The sequence below is a fragment of the Apis florea genome, unplaced genomic scaffold (genome assembly GCF_048593485.1).
Source record: "Apis florea isolate Af1SG1 unplaced genomic scaffold, ASM4859348v1 contig_1914_pilon, whole genome shotgun sequence".
Lineage (NCBI taxonomy): Eukaryota > Metazoa > Arthropoda > Insecta > Hymenoptera > Apidae > Apis > Apis florea.
The window spans coordinates 569,057-587,981 of record NW_028256504.1 but is presented as its reverse complement, the minus strand read 5'-3'; the positions used below and the strand labels follow the sequence as shown (position 1 = coordinate 587,981).

Sequence of the window (18,925 nt, the reverse complement as noted above, 5' to 3'; positions counted from 1 at the left end):
ATTATTTCTCGTTAATTTATTACCAGTTTTCATCTTCCGTTTAATTTTTTTCCTCGTGAACAAAAGAATTGGAGAATAATCCTTTTCTCTCTCTCTCTCTCTCTCCTTCTTTTATCATACATTCCAATTAATATTTTCGAATTCGTTCGTCGAATTCATCAATTAATCGATTGGATCATTTGATATCGATGAATCGAAATTCTCGGATCGTGATAATTCGATTACGAACGAGTATTGAAAAAACTGTCATAAAGACATTTCTTTAATTCTTCAATTTTTCGATGGGGAGATGTGTGTGATCTTGTCCAAGAATTTGAACTTCGGGACAGATCGGAATAATTCGGGCAGGATCGTAAAGTTTCGGAATATGAGAGCGAATACAAGAATAAGAAACGAAGTAGTATCGTTTAATATCTCGATAATTCAATATTCAATTTTATTATCAAAAAAAAAAAAAAAAAAGAAATGAATATTTCAAAAATAAATTTAATTTTCATCAAAAAAACTTAACTACTTTCGTCATAAACCGTCTATATATATATATATATATATATATATATATATATATATATATATATATATATATATAAACGTGCTAAACGAGCAAAATGCTATTCTCGTTTTGTCTTTGATAATAATGATTAATATTATTATTAAAAAATAACAGTTAGCGAAAGATAAGGATGGGCTGAGAGGCGAAGGATTTGAAGAAATTTATGTTGCATTGTTATCGGTGTGAAATTACTCTCTTCCAGGAAGATTCAATGGATGAATTCTCGAGTGCATATCCACGACAAAAGTATATAAATATCATATGTCGTTTCCACGAGATTGCTAATGAGAATTCTATGACGTCAAAAAATGATAAGCCTTGTCTTCGTGTAATAGCCAAATCGCTCTCTTCTGGCGTCACAGATGTTCACTTTATCAATTTTCTATTATTTATTCATGAATGGCTAAACGATTTATAACCTTTCGCAAAATTGTCAACATCTTTCGTTTTCGCAAAAATTTAAAAAGTTCCTCTAAAATGAATAACAAAAATTTGCTTTGACAATTAAAAGTTGCCGAAAATATCCCTAGGCGTGAGCCGACTTCCCTAGATTGCTAACTAGACTTCTTGAACTGCACTAATTCGTAACTATATGTATACAGTTTTAACTTTTTCGATTTATTTTTTAACTTTCGAAGCTTGAAGAATCGCATTGATTAAATTTTTGGACATCTGATTCCGAGACCTTTTTCATTTTCCTTATTTTCGACAATTGCAAACTTGTACTTGATTTTCTGTGCAATATGTTGTTGTCCAGCCAACCAGAAAGTTTCGTGTTAACCTTACTGTCTTCCATCATGCACCAGTTGTTGTTTCTCAGTTTTGAAAGTTTAATAAAAGTTACGTGAAACAAAATCACAAGTCTTCAATTTTAAAATCTACGAATTAACATCAGAATATCGTCTCAAATATACATAACTGTACATCAAAAACTCGAGTAGAGTAATATTCCAAAATTTTTTCGAAATTTCAGATTAAATGTCACGCGACTAAAACTTAATAAATTCGCATTTTTGAAATTCATCAATTCGTCGTTATTAGGATGAAAACGTTGAGTGAAACAAATTTTTGGATATTAATTACATGTGTAGAAGTTTCAATCTCAATACGTTATAATAACGTTGGGCGAAACGAAATTAGAACGAAGGGAGGCCGAGGCGAGTCACGTGAGTAGTGCAATCGCCTCCGCGGTCTCGCGTTACAGCTTCGTTTCTCGGCCGGCCACGTGCGAAAGAATTAATTAACATGTCGCGCATGATTGCTCGCACACGTTCGAGAATCCCAAAGCCACGATACTGGTCGGGTGTCGTTAAACTGGTCGTTATCGTGCCACAAAGATTACACGGCAGAACACCACCGCGTGTGTTCGGTTTCGATTCAACGGATGTCCCAGAATCAATGGATTTTATATTAACGTGACGAACGTGAAATTAACATTCTTGCGAACGAACCTCCGATCTCTGCATCAATTACGATCTGTTAATTTTTCCGGTGGATAGAATATATTTTTAATTTTAAAATCTATTCCTTCTATCGTAACGATAGAACACTTTGTACGTCGTGTAACATAATTGCAATAATGTTTTTTATTAATATTCTTTGCCAAATCGAGTAATTAGTTGACAAGATATTTTTAAAATAAGTTTTCGAATGAATGAATAAGCGCTACGATTTGCCTGGTTACACAGGTAGCAAAGTTGTTATTGACGCTGCAAATTTCCTTTCTCTTCAACAAGAAGCGATTACGATTCTATAATATGTTAACAATTAGCATGAGCTACCGTTGAAATGAAATAACAACAATGAACAATTATTCTGCAAAGGTTAGATTGATGCTTTTAGTTACACACGATGGAAGGAAACGAAGTGAATCAAACGGAAAGAGCAAGATACATTACAACAGTTTCGATCAAGCCTCTTGTAACTGGCGCGTCAAAAATAGACGCGCGATTTCTACTAGCAATAAGTGATGCCCTTGAAACGATACGCCTGCTCTTTGAAGAGCGGATCAAATGTCATTGTGTTTCATGTATATATACAAAACCGCGCGCTTCATCGCTTCAAGGTCATTGCCAAATGCACGAAGTTCTCGAGTTACACGAAGGAAAATTGCTAATAATTGCGGTCGCGAGCGAATTCTTTCTGCGCGTTTTAAAGAGAGAGAGAGAGAAAAAAAAAACTTTCGATCGATGAGAAAAGCTGTGAGCAGCGTGCGATTCAATGGACTGTGGCACTCCATCCCATGTTATTGACCTACGACCGTCACACCAATCAGACCAATTATCCGGCACGAGCTTGTCCCGCTTTTTCAAATCCATGTCCATGTAAGATGATAATCCGCGCTGCGTGTTGCTATCTTCGCCGTTTCAGAGTGTAACCGGTTCGCCCTCCGTAATCGGCTGTGTTTCGAAGGGAAACGGCATATCGTTTCGTGCCGATAACCGTCTAACCGCATTATGAAAATCGTTTGAGAATCTTCTTCGAACTTCATTTCAAGCTAATTCCCCCTCGAACATTTATTTGCGATTTGCGAATGTTTTTAAATTATTATCAGATCAATAATGATGACGTTTAAGGTGATTTTATGGTTTTTTAAATATTTGTGATTGTATTTTGATTTCTCTGATTCAGCAGTGGTTCTCATATTATACTGGAAGCTTCATTTTTAAATTTATCGCGTTTTAAATTGTTATCAGATAAATAATGATGACGTTTAGAGATGGTTTTTAAATTTGTGATTGTATTTTGATTTCTTTGATGTAGCAGTGGTTCTCATATTATACTGGAAGCTTCATTTTTAAATTTATCGCGTTTTAAATTATTATCAGCAATGATGACGTTTAGAGATGGTTTTTAAATATTTGTGATGTGTATTTTGATTTCTCTGATGCAGCAGTGGTTCTCATATTATACTGGAAGCTTCGTTTTTAAATTTATCGCGTTTTAAATTATTATCAGATCAGCAATAATGACATTTAGAGATGGTTTTTTAATATTTGTGATTGTATTTTGATTTCTTTGATGCAGCAGTGGTTCTCATATTATACTGGAAGCTTCATTTTTAAATTTATCGCGTTTTAAATTATTATCAGATAAATAATGATGACGTTTAGAGATGGTTTTTAAATATTTGTGATTTCTTTGATGCAGTGGTTCTCATATTATACTGGAAGCTTCATTTTTAAATTTATCGCGTTTTAAATTATTATCAGCAATGATGACGTTTAGAGATGGTTTTTTAATATTTGTGATTTCTTTGATGTAGCAGTGGTTCTCATATTATACTGGAAGCTTCATTTAAAGATTTATTATCTATGCTACAAACATTTATATTTTTTACATAATTCTGACATAAATCTCTCAAGAAAAGTATTTCAAATACACGTATTATTTATATTATACACTTTTTAGACACTTCCTTTCTAGAACGTTAAAAAATTCTTAAAGTGCCAAATTAAACGAAACAAGAGAAATAAATTAAATGATCAGGATACTTGTTTTTCAAAACTGTTCAAATTCCTATGATTTTTTTTTTTTTTTTTTTTTCTAAATATTATCTCATCTCTTTTCTTTTTCTTCGATGAGATTACATATTTCTTTTAAAAAGAAGATTTTAAATCGAAATAATTAGATTAGATTCGCGTGTTATTTCAAAAAAAAAAATAAATAAATAAATCAAATTATCAACTTAATAAGAAGAAAAAGATCACGATTGAGAAAAAATTGTATGATGCATTTTTCGAACGTATCTCAATTTCGTTGTTATTTGTTTTTTTTCGCAGTTAACTTCGATCTCTAATCCCATTATAACGCGTTCCGATGTAACAAAGAAATTCGATATTTGTCTCTTTCGCGTTGCATAAGTATTGGCGGAATTGAATCCAGATGCGCGTTGATTATATCTGGTGATGATTCCGATCTTTTATTCACGTAAATTCGCTCATCACATTCGCTCGCAATACTAAGAAATGTTTTCCAACGTTCGGATAAATAATCCTTGAAAATCGAAGAAATATGCTAAATTAAGGCTTTTATCTCAATGTAATATCAAATTATACGAAAATAATAATGGATAATCTAGAAAAATGTTTTTATCTTGCTTATTTTTACAACAAAAGTTAATTCTTAAGAGATATTTTGATTCGAATTTTGAAAAATTTTTAACTTCACGCTCACTTAATCGAATATAAAAAAAAAAAATTGATCTTTTCTTGGCAACTTAAAAGTATTCATCACCATTCTTCGATTACACATTGCGATCATAACAACGGAAGATATATTTACACCGATTAGAGGGCAAGAATTAATGAAAATTTTGTTCTACAACTATCGTTATATCGCGTAAATCGATCCTGGATGGAGGAATAAAAGGCGTTCGGTTGCCGCCGCCTCTGTTTACGCGTCGATACACGACACGTTGACTTTGGAATTTCTGGTAGAATTCCATCAATGGAAATCGATATTCATAAGCGACGGCTCGTGTCAGTTCGCGTTAACACTCGATGAAAGCGATTCGATTCCATCCCCCTCCAATTATCAACTGGCTAATTTATCGATTGTGCAACTTTGATTGTTATTATTATACAATTGTTAAATAGCGTGAATCATTTTTCAATTAAACATTCAAGTGTTGTGGGAATAATAATAGAATATTTTGTTGTTATTTTTAAACAAATGGGATATTGCGTATGTAAATAACGCCGAAAAAGTAATTCAATTTCTCTTCGTCGTTCGAAAGTGATCGATAGATAGATCGAAAGGATTTGTTCCTAAAAGCGAATAAACTTCATTTTTCTCGATCAATCCTATGAATCACTGTAATACCACTTCCAGCTCTCCAATGAAAGTCGAAATTGGATCGGTGTAAAGGGGCTTTTGCTCCCCTCGAAGCGAGCTTTCATTACTCGATTCTCTTGTCTTCCAAATTTCGGCGATTCGATTTCCTATCTCGTCGAATCAGGGCTGGGGAAAATAGATTTTTGAAATGGACGAATAAAAATAAATAAGTTTCGAACGGGGCATTTTATTACAAATAAATTTGAATTAATAATTATTTTCATATATATATATATATATATATGTTATATATAAAATATAAAAAATCCAATCTATTTTCATTTCAATGCTTTTACATCGAGTGTAATTTCACCGATTTGAGAATTGAACGAAATGAAATAGATTATGAAAATACTTCGATTTTCTGTAGAATAAACAAATAATTTTTAATTTTTTAAAAATCTGATAAATAAAAACAAAAATCAAAAATAATCGTGTATAAAAATCGCATTATCATTTCACTACTTGGCTGTTAATGGGTTAAGTCACGACTTGCACATTGCTCATGGATGCCGCTTACCACTTACGCAAGGCCGGAAGCCGTAAATTCGATTACAAGACCGGTGTCAATCGTGGCCGCAGTATGATAAAGGTCGATTACGCGGCAACGTCCCACGAAAAAGGTGGCTAGCTTTTATGGGAGTATGTTGCTGCATATCGCTTTGCCGAAGAAAGATCCATTCAATGGTGGCAACTCCTGCAACCGTGAAGGTGATTATTCTATTAATTCTTCTTTCGCATTCGTTTCAAACAAAGTTGTTCACTCGTGTGTTTAACGCCGCTTCCTCTATTTTACCAATCAATTCGATTTTATTCGTCTTTCTGTTTCCTATCGTTTAAATAGAATTTCCATTCTATCGATTCGATATTCGTTCCAATTTCACGTAAGAAAGATAAAATTTTAAACGAAAGCAAGGAAATTGAACAATTTAACCTTGTTTTTTGTATTTTATGTGTGCGGGTGTTTATTCGTTATTTGCTCGAGCTTTTCTTCCAGATACGGGATATTCATCCCCACCATCTATTGGGAAGGAGAGAACTCCTCGTGAATCCAGTGAAGCGAGTAATTTCGTACCAATAAAGATAAAAATTTCTCTAAACTCTTAGGCTCTTTATCTCTCTTCGCTAGCTATTATATTTCTCTACGTTCCTTCGTCGACGGAAAAATAAAGTGAGAGTTAGAGCAACTTTTTAGTAACTATACACTGCTCGAACTAACACACTGTGAGCTTATAACGAATAAATAATATAGTAATCTTGAATATTTTTACGTAAAAATTTTGTAATATTAATATACGAATGTTACTCTTTTTATACTTTCTAATTGTTGTGTAATTATTATTTGGTATATCATAATAATATACTTTAACATATAAATCGAATAAAATGATATATTCGTCATTCTTGCTGTGTAATGACTCACGATGGATATATATATATATATATAACATATATAATAATCACTGATAAAGATGTTGAAAAATAATTCTTTTCTTTTCATATTGAATTCATCACTGATTATAAAAAGTAGATAAAAATAGACTTAATTTTTCTTAAAAATATTGATATATTCATTATGTCTTCATTATCTTTCTTTATCTTCTTTGTATAATCTTGACTAATTTCCTGGTGTTATATCGGTTTATTATCTAGATATTAAAAACGTTTTTTTTTTTTCATTTTCAATCTTTTTTATTCTACCTCGTTTTTCTATGAAATTCTAATCTTCGATATTCTCTTTAAATTTTAATTCGATCAGTGTTTTTATTTTAAACTTTATCGTATTATTTCCACTTAATGCTAAAATTTTGTAATTTATTAAAAAAAAAAAATTAAAATTGAGGTTCACGATCAAAAAGAATCTCTTTATTAAACGATAATTTATATTTTATTTTATTATTTTTTGAAAATACATATTTTTCTTTAAATATTTTGTTTTAATGTTATTAATGGTTAATAATTTGCAATAACGGTGTAACAAATATAAAATTTTAATAGAGAAACTATTTCTATTTATACATAATAACGCGTTTTAAACTGACTCATTGTCAATCTGTCGGCTGCTCAAGGTTTAAAAAAAATACTTACCTATTATTACTATTATTGATTTCAATAAACTTCGATCTTTTATAATTTTTTTTTTTTTCTTTAATAAAATCGAGCAATCTCAATTCATAAATCACGTAATAATAACACTAATAATCTATAAACATTATCTAATAATATCATGATATATCTAGTAATATAATTAAAAGAAATATTTTTTGGTATTTTATATACGATATATATAGAAACTTTTATTTATTATATATTGTTTATTTATAAAAATTTAATAAAAAATTGGAAATATTGTATCATAGGGATGAGCAAGGAAACAAGTTATAAAAGTAGTATAAAACTATTGTTGTAACAATGGTGGGACAAAATACAAAAGATTGTTAAGAAGGCCAGGTCGATAAATAAGAACACGGATCATCGGAGAGATGTTATTTTTAACAGCTGGCGGAGCGAGGTCTTTTATACTTCTTGTAAGAAATGGGAAATATAAGAAGCAAGGATATAAGAAGAGGAAATAGAAAAGAAAAGGGGGTTGTGTGCCAGGCGAGATTAGTTGTGTAGTCGAGAATTATATTAACGGATACGTTGAGAAATCGAACGAATTAATGCATGGAATTACATTGATCGCATTAATCTTTCGTCGAATCAACGAAATATAGAGATCGAGAAACAATGAGAAATAATTCAATTAGTAAATGACAGGTCAACGAGCTCTTAAATCGAGGCATATTAACGCTCAGGCTTATTTATGAATATCTATATCGATCGTACATATTTTTACGCTATTCTTACTTTTAAAAAGTAATCTTAGAAGGAAAATATACACGGTTTAATAAAGTGTAATTAAGATGAAATTCTACTTCGAATCTAGTTAAATCGTGAAAACGATTTTCGTATTTTAGATTGCATTATATTCTTTTGTATTTAAAATTTTATATACATCTATGAAATAATAAATAGCACCGTATCGTATTTATTATTATTATATTTTATTTCAGAAAAATATGAAAATTGTAACATTTTTATTAATAACAGTTAGAAAAATTGTACGTTGGTATTGTTCAACCGAAAGTTTATCTCGTTGGATAGTATTTCAGTTAACCGTCGAGCATAGCATGTCGCATTAATCGCTTGACTGGTTCCAAAGGAAGATAGCGCCTAGTAGTAGGGATAAAATTTTCATTTATTCTGGACGATACTGTGTTGTATCACTTTCATAAACCTATTTTCGAATATTCATCGGTTTATTCGTTAACAATTGGTAAATTTTAATCTTGTCAACAACCGAGCTTGCATCATCGAGAATCTGAACCCATCAGCAAACCTGACCTATTGAAACTCGATAATGGCGCCCTATCGATTCCACCTCGAAGAGAAATTGAATTCGCTTTGGTATTCGATTATTGAAATACAGTAGTGTTTTCGCTTAAATTCTAGCGCGTTGTAATTCTTTCGAAATAGGTGGCGATTTTGTTTCAAAAATACACCCGAGCTCGTAACTCGAGCTCCTTAAGTAAGGTTAATAAGAATAACGGAAAGAAGCGAGAAAAAAAATTACACGCGAAAAATTGCAAAAGTCTTTATTTTATTCTTTTTTCAAATTACTAGTGAAAAGTTTTTTATTCTCATTAATATTACCGTAAAATTGAATTTAATCAATTACTTTTTAATAATTTTCTATAATTTTCACTTTTAATCTTCTTCGCCACTTCGCAAATTCCTTTCGATTCGATTCGATTCGAAAAAATAAATCCATGAAATCTCATTTTCATCCAGCTATTTCGCTTGGAATTTAATTAAAAATACCGCAAAGTCAAACTTTTGATCGATTCAATTTTAACCTAACCTCTTCGCCACGTAAATTCCTTTTAAGCTCGTTCGAAAAGTGTCCAAGCTTCGAAATTTTTTGCCTTCTATAATAATAAAAGTATAAATATAAAACGATAATTCTCCTTTTTCGAAAACAAACACAGCTTCTGTGCCACAAATAACAAACGTGGCATCGATTTTCACAGCGGAGCTTCTCTCTTCGCGTATAGACAGGTCAAAGAAGAGGGAGACGGAGCGATGCGAGTTTGTAGGTTCAGGTTCAAGGTCGCAAGAGCAGGAAGCGAAATATGTGTGCGTGCAAACGTGTGTATACCGGATATAGCGAGTAGTGGACGAGGAGGAAACCCGGTCGATGGTGAAAAACCTCTCTTCTCTTCCTTCCACTTTTCCGAGGAGTGATGCAGCGCCACCTCGGCCACCTGCCATGCCAACCATCCCTCTCCTGGCGCCACCAATCCCCCCGCCACGATTTCTGTCGTCTTGCCTTCTTCGTTCCCGACTCTCGTCGCGATTCGAACAATTTTGAAGTCCGTAGACAGGCACTTGACAGCCATGCGCGCTTTCCGCTTTGTTATACGGCTTCGTTCGCTTCAACGGCATTTAATAAAGAGTGTAACACTGATCTATAATGATCTTTTTTTTTTTTTTTTTTTTTTGAAATCTTAAAAAAAAGAATATCTATACTTGATATTCGTTTATAAATTCCTGTTATAAATATTCTGTATTTTCACATTTGAATAATATGATAAAACTTGATATTATTGGATATGAAATATACTAATATTCAATTAATTATGAAAAAATTAGATGGAAAATTTATAAAAATCATATATATATATATGTTAGAATAATAAAATGTTTTATTCTCATAGTAATCGTGGTGTAGGAACGAGCATCGTAAGTTTCTAATAATTACGTTCCCAGTTCGAATCCTAACATATTTTTTTAAAATTTTTTTTCACAAAAACAATCACATGTTAATTATTGTGTACGTATTACGTATTATTTATTTCTTGATTTCAATTTTTTATTTTTAATTTTTATTTTACATCGATCTTTAAATTTTTAAATGTCTATTAAAATCTTTTATATGACTTTTAGAAAAAAATTTACTAGCTAATAGCTAATTTTTTTGTAATTGTTTAAATGTATGTAATTCATTTTGTCGGATGTATGAGCATTATTAAGATTTAAATGTGAATCGATAAAATTGATTTATTATTTAATTCTTTCTTTCTGTCATTCAAAGTTATTCGAAACACGACTTTCTAAAAAAGTATCAATTTGTTCCAGAAATAATAACGCTAACCTTTTACGTAGGATGGATTTCTTGATCGGTCATAATTCATGTCGTGATTTCTATCAACTTTATAATTCATCGTCTTGCAATTGTACAGTCGATGCAATCGATTAATAATGCAATCCGTGATTTTGATTAGTTTTTCTAATCGTAAACGTGTGATAATATTAATATATACACTGTTCCTCGCAGTAATAAAATTGATGTATCGTATGTAAATTCGAACACACGTGTCTTTCACAATTTTTTTTAAAATCGATTGAAATAATCTTCTCTTGATAAATTACTCTTTAACTTTAAAACTTTGAGTTAAAATACTTTCCCACGAAAAATCTTGACAAATTTCTAATTTTATATTTTTTAAAGAAAAAAAAAAAGAAGCATTCTTAATCTTTTTAGTAAGTGAAGATAAAGAAAGTACAAAAGAAAATCGAGGCTCGAGAATTCCAGAGAATATAATTCTCTTTGCAATCACTTTCAAATCGAACCGCCATTCGAAGCGCCGGAGAAACTCGTGAGAGTGGAGAAGATCGAGAAGACCTGGCATCCCCGGTGGTCGATAAGCAACCGCGCTGCGACCTAGGCCTCAGCGAAGTTGCGCTGGTCCGGTTCGAGTCTGACCAGCTGACAGCTTTCTCTCTCCCCCACTCTTCCCTACCCCCACTCCTTTCACTCTTCCCCCACTCTTGGATCGAAGCCGCCGCAACGCTCGTCACGACGCTCGCTGCTTCGGTTCTCTTCCTCCATCCCTCCTTCTTTGTCCCTCTCACGATTTCCTGCTTCTTCCATCTACACTTCCATCGAGGAACCCCCCTTCAGGGGGTAGATTTCACGGCCGACTGACACTTGTTGCATCTATCAAAGCATCGACCAATGGCCAGCTATTTTTCGGTATATCGATGGTATCTCGTCGCGACCCGGGAAATGTTCTGGACCTAGTTACGGATAAACTCATCACCCGTATCCTAGTTATTTATGGCGTTGATCGTACGGGTCAGGTCGACGAAACCTCGGTGACGGGATAAGTTGTGTCGTTCCTTTATGGATCGTCTTCGCGCAGTAATCCATCTCGACATCATGAGTCGAGACAAATTTTATACCACTTTCGTCCGAGCATGGATATGCGAATGAGAGATGTAAAAAAGCTCTATAGTGAGGGGGCCAATAGTTTGCTGGGTATATACTGTTCATCAAGTCGAGCAATCATGCGAACTATACATATATGTATATAGGTAGTGTGTTGCATGTCTATATTTAGTCTGATATATACATACGAGTTAAAATATAAGCTAATAATGATTCGCGTACTGTCCCAGAACTTGTATTTTATCTCCCATTATTTGTTGAATTAAATAATGGAAATAATTTTCAAACTGTTGATAGATCGTACATGATGGATGGACTGTTTGCGGTTAACAATTATCGTATTTATAAACGAACCGCAAAAAGTGACGGGAATAATGATGTTTCATATAAGCATAATTCACTTATCATTTAATTTTTATTACCAATTGTCTACTAATTGTCTTTTTTTCCTACACATTTTTCCTTTTAAAAATTAATATTTTAACCCTTTCAAAAATACTAACACATACGTTGAAAAATTTCGAATTACAATTTTTTTTTTTTTTTTTACGATTTACAATTTCCATTTATACATTTTACTTCGTATTCTCCTAATTTCCTTCATGTGATAAAACACACTTAAAAATTAGATCGATCTCGATCGATGGAGATCGCGATGCCGGTCTCCATCGTGGGCAATCATCCCGGGAGAAGCGCACGATCGAGCTGAATCGAGAGGAAAGGGTAACCTTCCAAAGGATCCGTCTGCCCGCGGCCAACGTATGGGGTTGATATCGACCGTTCGAGATACTTCCCTCGCCCCACCCCTTACGGTGCAAGCATCCCCCACCATCTTGCAACTGCGTATCTCACTCTAACCGCCGGTGGTAGCGCTACCCTCTCCGTCAGTTTGGATTTTCGAGCTGTAAGCACGAGCCGAGCGAACGAGTGTCATTTCGGCCCGGGATGCCATGCCCGAGGCCGCCGGTAATTCCTCCGGGAAGTCGTTCCTTCAACGGGCGTCGAGCAAGGTTCTCCGCTGGTTACGCCGCTCCCTGCGGACGAGCCACCAGGTGATATGATATATCTCGTGCCATTGTGTCCTGCATGCTGATCACACTCGTCTCTCCTATATATCTAAAGTGTATACTTAATCATGAGAGTGAAACGACCCTTCAACGACCATCTTCTTCTTCTTCTTCTTCTTCTTCTTTTCGAGGGAAATTGAAAGTCATTAGTGAACTCGTTCGAGTGAGTTGTACGAAATCGCGACGTTCCTTCATCATCCATAGGAAAATATATATATATATATATAAGAATGTTGGCATATAAGAACTCTTCTGTGATGTGTTTCTTTTTTTTTTTATTCGTATTTATATTAAGCTGATAATTTCTATATCTGCAAGGAACGGATGAAATTCGAGCTTTTATTTTACTTTCGTCGAGAATGACGATGGGACGAACGAAAGATGGGAGAGAGTGAGAAGAGTTAAAGTTTTTTTCGAAGAAATGTTATCGCCTCGATGTGAAATTACTCTCGCTTCACTGGGTCCAAGAGGATTCAATGGTGGGGATGACTCTCTGAACATATACTATATACGCAAGAAATGCTTGAGCGGATGACGAATAAATATTACACATACTTCGGTTCTTCGGTTATTGCTGCAAGCATTCGTAATAATTTTACTAATAAAAATTCATCGGTTCATTTTTTTTTTTTTTTAATGAATTATATTTTATGAATTTATTTGAATTATCAAGTTCAATCAATTAAATGAAAGAATTTGTGAAAGAATTTTTCCAGTGTGACATAATTTGAACGCATCGAGGATCGAGCATTTCCAAGATAAAAATTTATGCAGTATTGAAAAGTATGTATCAAGTCGTTCACTTATTTTTTAATTCTATAAATTTTTTTTAATTGATCCATTCTCATTTATTTCGTTGTTTTGATTTTGAAATGATTTCGAGCCGATATTGAACGAACGTTTTTTCTTTTAATTTTTTTTACTGATGTATCGAACCTGTTGATATATTTCATAACGTAATGGATTTGAATTTTTAAGAAAGATAGAAAAAAAGTTGGTGCGAAATATAAATTCGATTTATCATCATTTATTAACAATAAATTCTGAGAACTTTGTAATAATACATGCTTGTCGAATTAAATTAAAATGACGACTCTTCATCATAAATTAACCCGCGTTAGAGATCATTAAATGACTGCTGGCAGAATTATTAATTTCGCATTTTCCCAGTAATAGCCATACTGACGTTTCCCCTCTCTTTCATTTCTCGCAGTTTAATTTCCATTATCGTAAAAGAATTCCAGTATAAAGCAAACCAAGACGACGAAAGGTGCAAATGAAACCAGTGAAAGGGAATGTTCCTGAAAGTAAATCGGCCTTGGTGAAATACCAATTCGATTTGTGAAATATTTTCGTCTTTTAGTTTCGTAATTTTAAAATATATAATTAGTGTGATTAAGCGTGTAATTATAAATACAATATTTAAAATGAAAATTCAAAGTATTTGCATTAAAGGGATTATTTCATAGTAACATTTCTTCGATATATATATATATAAGAGAAAATTAACGATAAACGATGTTTTACATTTTTTTAATTCGTTTTCTTTAATATTATTCGTTTGCCATATACTCGAGCTCTTCTTGCGGATATATATATATAATCCTTATTTCTTTCTTAGCAGGGAAACCTGCTAAGAACCAGTCAAGTCAAACTAAATTCATAGCAAAACATTGACCTTTAAATTTCTTCGAGTGTTTGGATTCTCGATAATCCGTCTTCGTTCTTCTACCATTCCGTCTTCGTTCTTCTACCATTCTATACAGCCGGAGTCAATAAAGATAAAATTTCGTGTCTCTAACTGCTGTGTGCTCGTGACTAACCCGGAGTTTATGATAAATAAATACTGTGTTAGGTTATGTAATGAATTCGTTCGCGCCAATGATTAATTGTCGTTTGTTTGGTGGGAGTACAAAGTAATGCTCTGTTATAAACTTTTACCGCCCGAGCACATAATTGCACCGTGCTGGAGCGAATCAATTGAAAGCATCAGTCGCATGCAGGAAAAGAAGTTGTTTTTCATTTGTATGTTAAATGTCATGATAGAAATTACTCTGCAGTTTCGTTAGAATGTTTCGCTCGTAGATTGAATCATAGATTTATCTTATTTTTACTTGTTGCATTCAACGTTTTTGTGCATTGCAAATTTCTTTTAATGCGCAACACGCGAATCTCTGAAAAGGGAAGAGTAAAGAAATATAAATAAAGAGTATAAAATGTAAATTTCCAAACAAGCTTGTTACACGATTTAACATAGAAATTTTTATCTCAAGTTGAAATTAAATAAATTTAACAAATTTTAAAACCCGACATTTTTGAACCCGATAAAAAATTGTGAAAAAAAATTGTAAATATTCATACATTTCAATATTTTTGACACTATTAAAAATAAAAGGATAATTCTTATTTTGAGATGTTGTCGATAGAATTCTTTTTTTAGATCTTCGGAAGTAGAATGGGATCAAAATTTTTTTGATCTTTGATAAAACAATTTCGTTAACTCTTACGATACGAACTCGAGTTAAACATCGTTCATTGAATCGTTCGTGCATAAAACTTGAATTAAAGCTCTCACAGGTTTCTTTTTTACCTTTTTCTTTCGCTAGAAACGAATTTCTTTTTCTGGTATTTTTTTTTTTTTTTTAATTGAAATATTATTATAATAAAATACATTTTTGTCGAATATTCTTCGCATGATTGTAAAGTGTAAACGTGATATCTTTATCCTAACCTCTATTTCTCTACAACATTTTCCCACGTCAACTTTCAATTGTTTGTAATTTTTTTTATTTTCTTAAAAATATACAATAAAATCGAGTTAGCGAGTTAATTATCGAAGGGAATAAATATTCTGAGAATTATTGAACAACTGTTGTTCCACTTTCAAGAATTAGCGAGTGTGACATTTAAGCAGAACAGAAAATACAATGGTTTCAAGTGCACTATTATAATTGTAAAACTTGATCTCATTTTCCGTATTGTCGAATAATATTTACGCTTGTCGAAATACCTGTGTAAAGTGTTAACTTTATTCGATATAAATTTGAAAAGTTTTAATTAATAAAAATTAATAAATTACGTATCGTTTAGAAATTGCATTGTTTTATAGAATAGAATAAAAAAAATATATAAATAAATAATTACGAATAGAAATAACAACTTTTTGTAACGAACTTTTTTTTATCGATATTTTAATTACTTTGAACAGAGAAACAAAAAAAACATGATCACCTTGATGAGCTATGACAGTTTGATGGTTTCATTTATCGTTTCCAAACTTTTGACCGACTTACTGCGCGCATTTTATATCGACTCGATCGGTAAGATAAAACTGTCATTTTCTTTTCTATTAAATGTATATTATTATCGGCCAGAAAATATATATAACGTTCATATGGTAGCATTTAACTTGTCGACATCGAACGTGTTGAGTGTCTCACCTCCACCGAAGAACAAATCGATATTACGCAACTATCTATAACAATAATGCAAGCGCTCGGATAGTGCTTAGATATTCGATCAAGTACGATGGATTTATTTAAGAAAGCATATTGAGATTAATTGAATTTTTGACTCGGGATCTTTCCGTGGAAATAACGTTAGAATTAATGGAAATTCGCCACGATATTTCAACCACCGATTCTCTTCGATCCATCTACTACTTGCAATACAATCGCTTAATATGATTCACAATGAAGAGATAATTTTTTTCAACGCGATCTTTATATTTACAACCGAGTGTAAAGAATAAAATTTCTTTTAATATCTCTGTTGACATTTCATCAGTGGAGCAACGGTCAGCGAAAAGGATAGATAAAGAAAGAGGAAAAGTGAAAGACGAACGTAGCTTTTAAATTTTCGATTCGTCCTACACTCTTCTATTCACGCTCGTGGCAGAGCCATTATCGAAACCGGTTAAGCCCAGTTTCTTTTACATCTGTCAGCAATAACAGGATTCATTCTTTCGATTTCCTCGCCAATAACATCGTCCTGAAAAAAAAAAAAAAATATCCTTTCACTTCTTTTAATCGATTAAATTTCACGAATGTTTCCAAATATTTTCATCAAAAAAAAAAAAAAAACCAATAATCACGAAAAATCATCGATCCCAACTTTCCTCCAAAGTTTCTTCTCTCCCTCGACTCGTTCCATCCTGGACGTGTTCAGCGAACTTATTTTTTTGAAACCATGTTTCGGGTCAGGTCGACGGTCATGGCGCGGAAACGGGACCGGAACTCGACGAGGAGATGGAGAAGGTTTTCGCAATGGATACAGGAGAGAAGTTCGACGTAGCCCGACTCGGTTCCCCCTCAGAATCGGCTGGATCCGATCGAGAACGAGAACGAGGACCACCATCGCGTTATGGAGATCGTGACTTCAATCGTACGTGATCCCGCATACGTTTAAAGCGCGTTATCCTTTTTCAACCACCAACGAGCTTTTGCAACTTTTGCAACACATTCCAATAATTCTCTCCTCGGAGGCAGAAAAATAGTTACGTAAATCAATTTTTCTTGGGATCCAAGGTCAAAACAATTCTACTTTCCGATGTACCGCGACATTATTTATTCTTTATATAATATTACGAAACAGTGGAGGAGAGGATGCTTGCGATTTTTTTTTTCTTCTTCCTTTTTTCTTTCTATTTTCGATGCCCCACACACGTGCCTCGATTACGTAAGATGGAATAATTATTTAACCAAAGTTTTGCTCGCGGGAGAGGAATATTCTCGCTCGAATATTGCCGTTGTTTCAGAGCATCGGAAAAGAAGTTACCCCCATCCGCACATGCCCTTGAAAAGCCTTCATTCCAGGTCTATGCGACGACATCTTTCACCGTAAGTTCACAAGCAAAAAGATATCGAAGTGGTTCTTAATAAATTTTGATTCTTGTATTTCTTTTTTTTTGAGAGAGAGAAAGTATCGTGATACAAAAATATAATTTCTGTGAGATTGGTAGAATTCTTTTGAGTCATTTTTCGTCGATCCCCCCCTCTTTAAATTTGTGTTTACATTTTTGTGTATTATAAGAAATCAAAAAAAAAAAAGTGAAATTTCCTCTCCGATTCTTCATTCCGTCCCAATATAGATACTTTTCTCTAAAGAAAATTTAATTGGTATTCTCTCTGATCAACTTCGTCTCTCTTTTTTGATAAATAACCACGCAAATTAAAATAGTTGATAAAATGTGACGTTCACAGCGAAGGATCGACAGCGGAAGCCGGGCAAGAAGAGGAGAACGGACAGGTTGTAACAGGAAATGGCGGTGGACAACACGAGCTGGACACGATGGACAATGGATTGTCGCCGACGAGCGTGCAGAACGCCGATGACGAGACCACGGAAGAAATGGAGAATGTTGTCAGCAGCGAGAGCGAGGCGCCGATTTCGGAAAGGGCCGCTTCCTGTTTCAGCGACAGCCCGACCGTTGGCAGCCCGCGCGTGCAATTCGAGAAGATCAAGGAGGAGGAGGTGCACAGTTTCAAAAAGGACGAGGTGGTGCCGAGTTGCCTAGTCGGTGCGTCCGCGAACCACGATGAGGATCGAAAGTGTCGAAGGCATCAGAAACACGAGCACAAGTAAGTCGTATGATGATTTGTTCGTTATTTTCTTTATTCCCCCCGTTTTCGTTTCGGTAAGATTCGTGCTATCGACGCCTTCTTTATCGATTCTCGATCGATAATGACGAAATATCTTGGCAAAAGAAATGTAGAAAATATTTTGGAAGGGATGAGAATTGATAAAAAAGTATCCATTTTTGAACATGGTTTAAGAAATTTTGCTTATTTTTTTCATTTGATTAATTTTAAGATATTGCGAACGATTTTTAACGATTTAAATGCGAATAAAATCTGTAAGCGCGTGGAATATTGCGGAATTAGTTAAAATGTCAAAAGTGGAGAAGAAGGTAGGTGGTATTCGTTAAAATATTTGGTGTTAAAATTGTTTCTTGCTTTTATCTCGTTTCTCATTTGTTTAGAAGTGGTGAGTAACAGGGAATGCGTCGTATTATAATATGCAAAAATATTTAAAACATCCCAAGTATTTATTATTCATTAGGAAGTATTTAATAAATGAAACAAATCCCTCTTTTTTCCTTTATTTTTCTCTTTATGAATATATGATTTTGCATAAATATCTGCGAGTCTAGCCATAAAAATATCTATTACCAATTATATATAGAGGTTCTCAACT

At 33.3% G+C, this 18,925-nt stretch overlaps 1 protein-coding gene and 1 long non-coding RNA gene across 11 annotated transcripts in view; one reads left to right on the top strand and one right to left on the bottom strand.

The window, feature by feature from the left end:
* The window catches only part of Ae2 (anion exchange protein Ae2), a 54,911-nt gene that overhangs the window by 24,815 nt on the left and 11,171 nt on the right, over positions 1–18,925 (top strand). For 7 of the 10 annotated variants that reach the window (XM_086914935.1, XM_086914912.1, XM_086914940.1 and 4 more), the window contains 3 exons: positions 16,933–17,113; positions 17,487–17,568; positions 17,932–18,309. In XM_086914935.1, coding sequence (XP_086771061.1) covers positions 16,933–17,113; positions 17,487–17,568; positions 17,932–18,309 — 641 coding nt within the window. Of the gene's footprint in view, positions 1–12,597; positions 12,716–16,932; positions 17,114–17,486; positions 17,569–17,931; positions 18,310–18,925 lie in introns of those variants that run through there. The other 3 variants (XM_086914933.1, XM_086914907.1, XM_086914898.1) reach the window with 1 other exon arrangement.
* Positions 5,364–9,763, bottom strand: LOC116414367 (uncharacterized). Its single transcript, XR_015294368.1, has 3 exons — positions 9,591–9,763; positions 5,910–6,086; positions 5,364–5,515 (listed from the first exon to the last, which is right to left on the bottom strand). It is a non-coding gene; the product is annotated as an uncharacterized LOC116414367 (long non-coding RNA).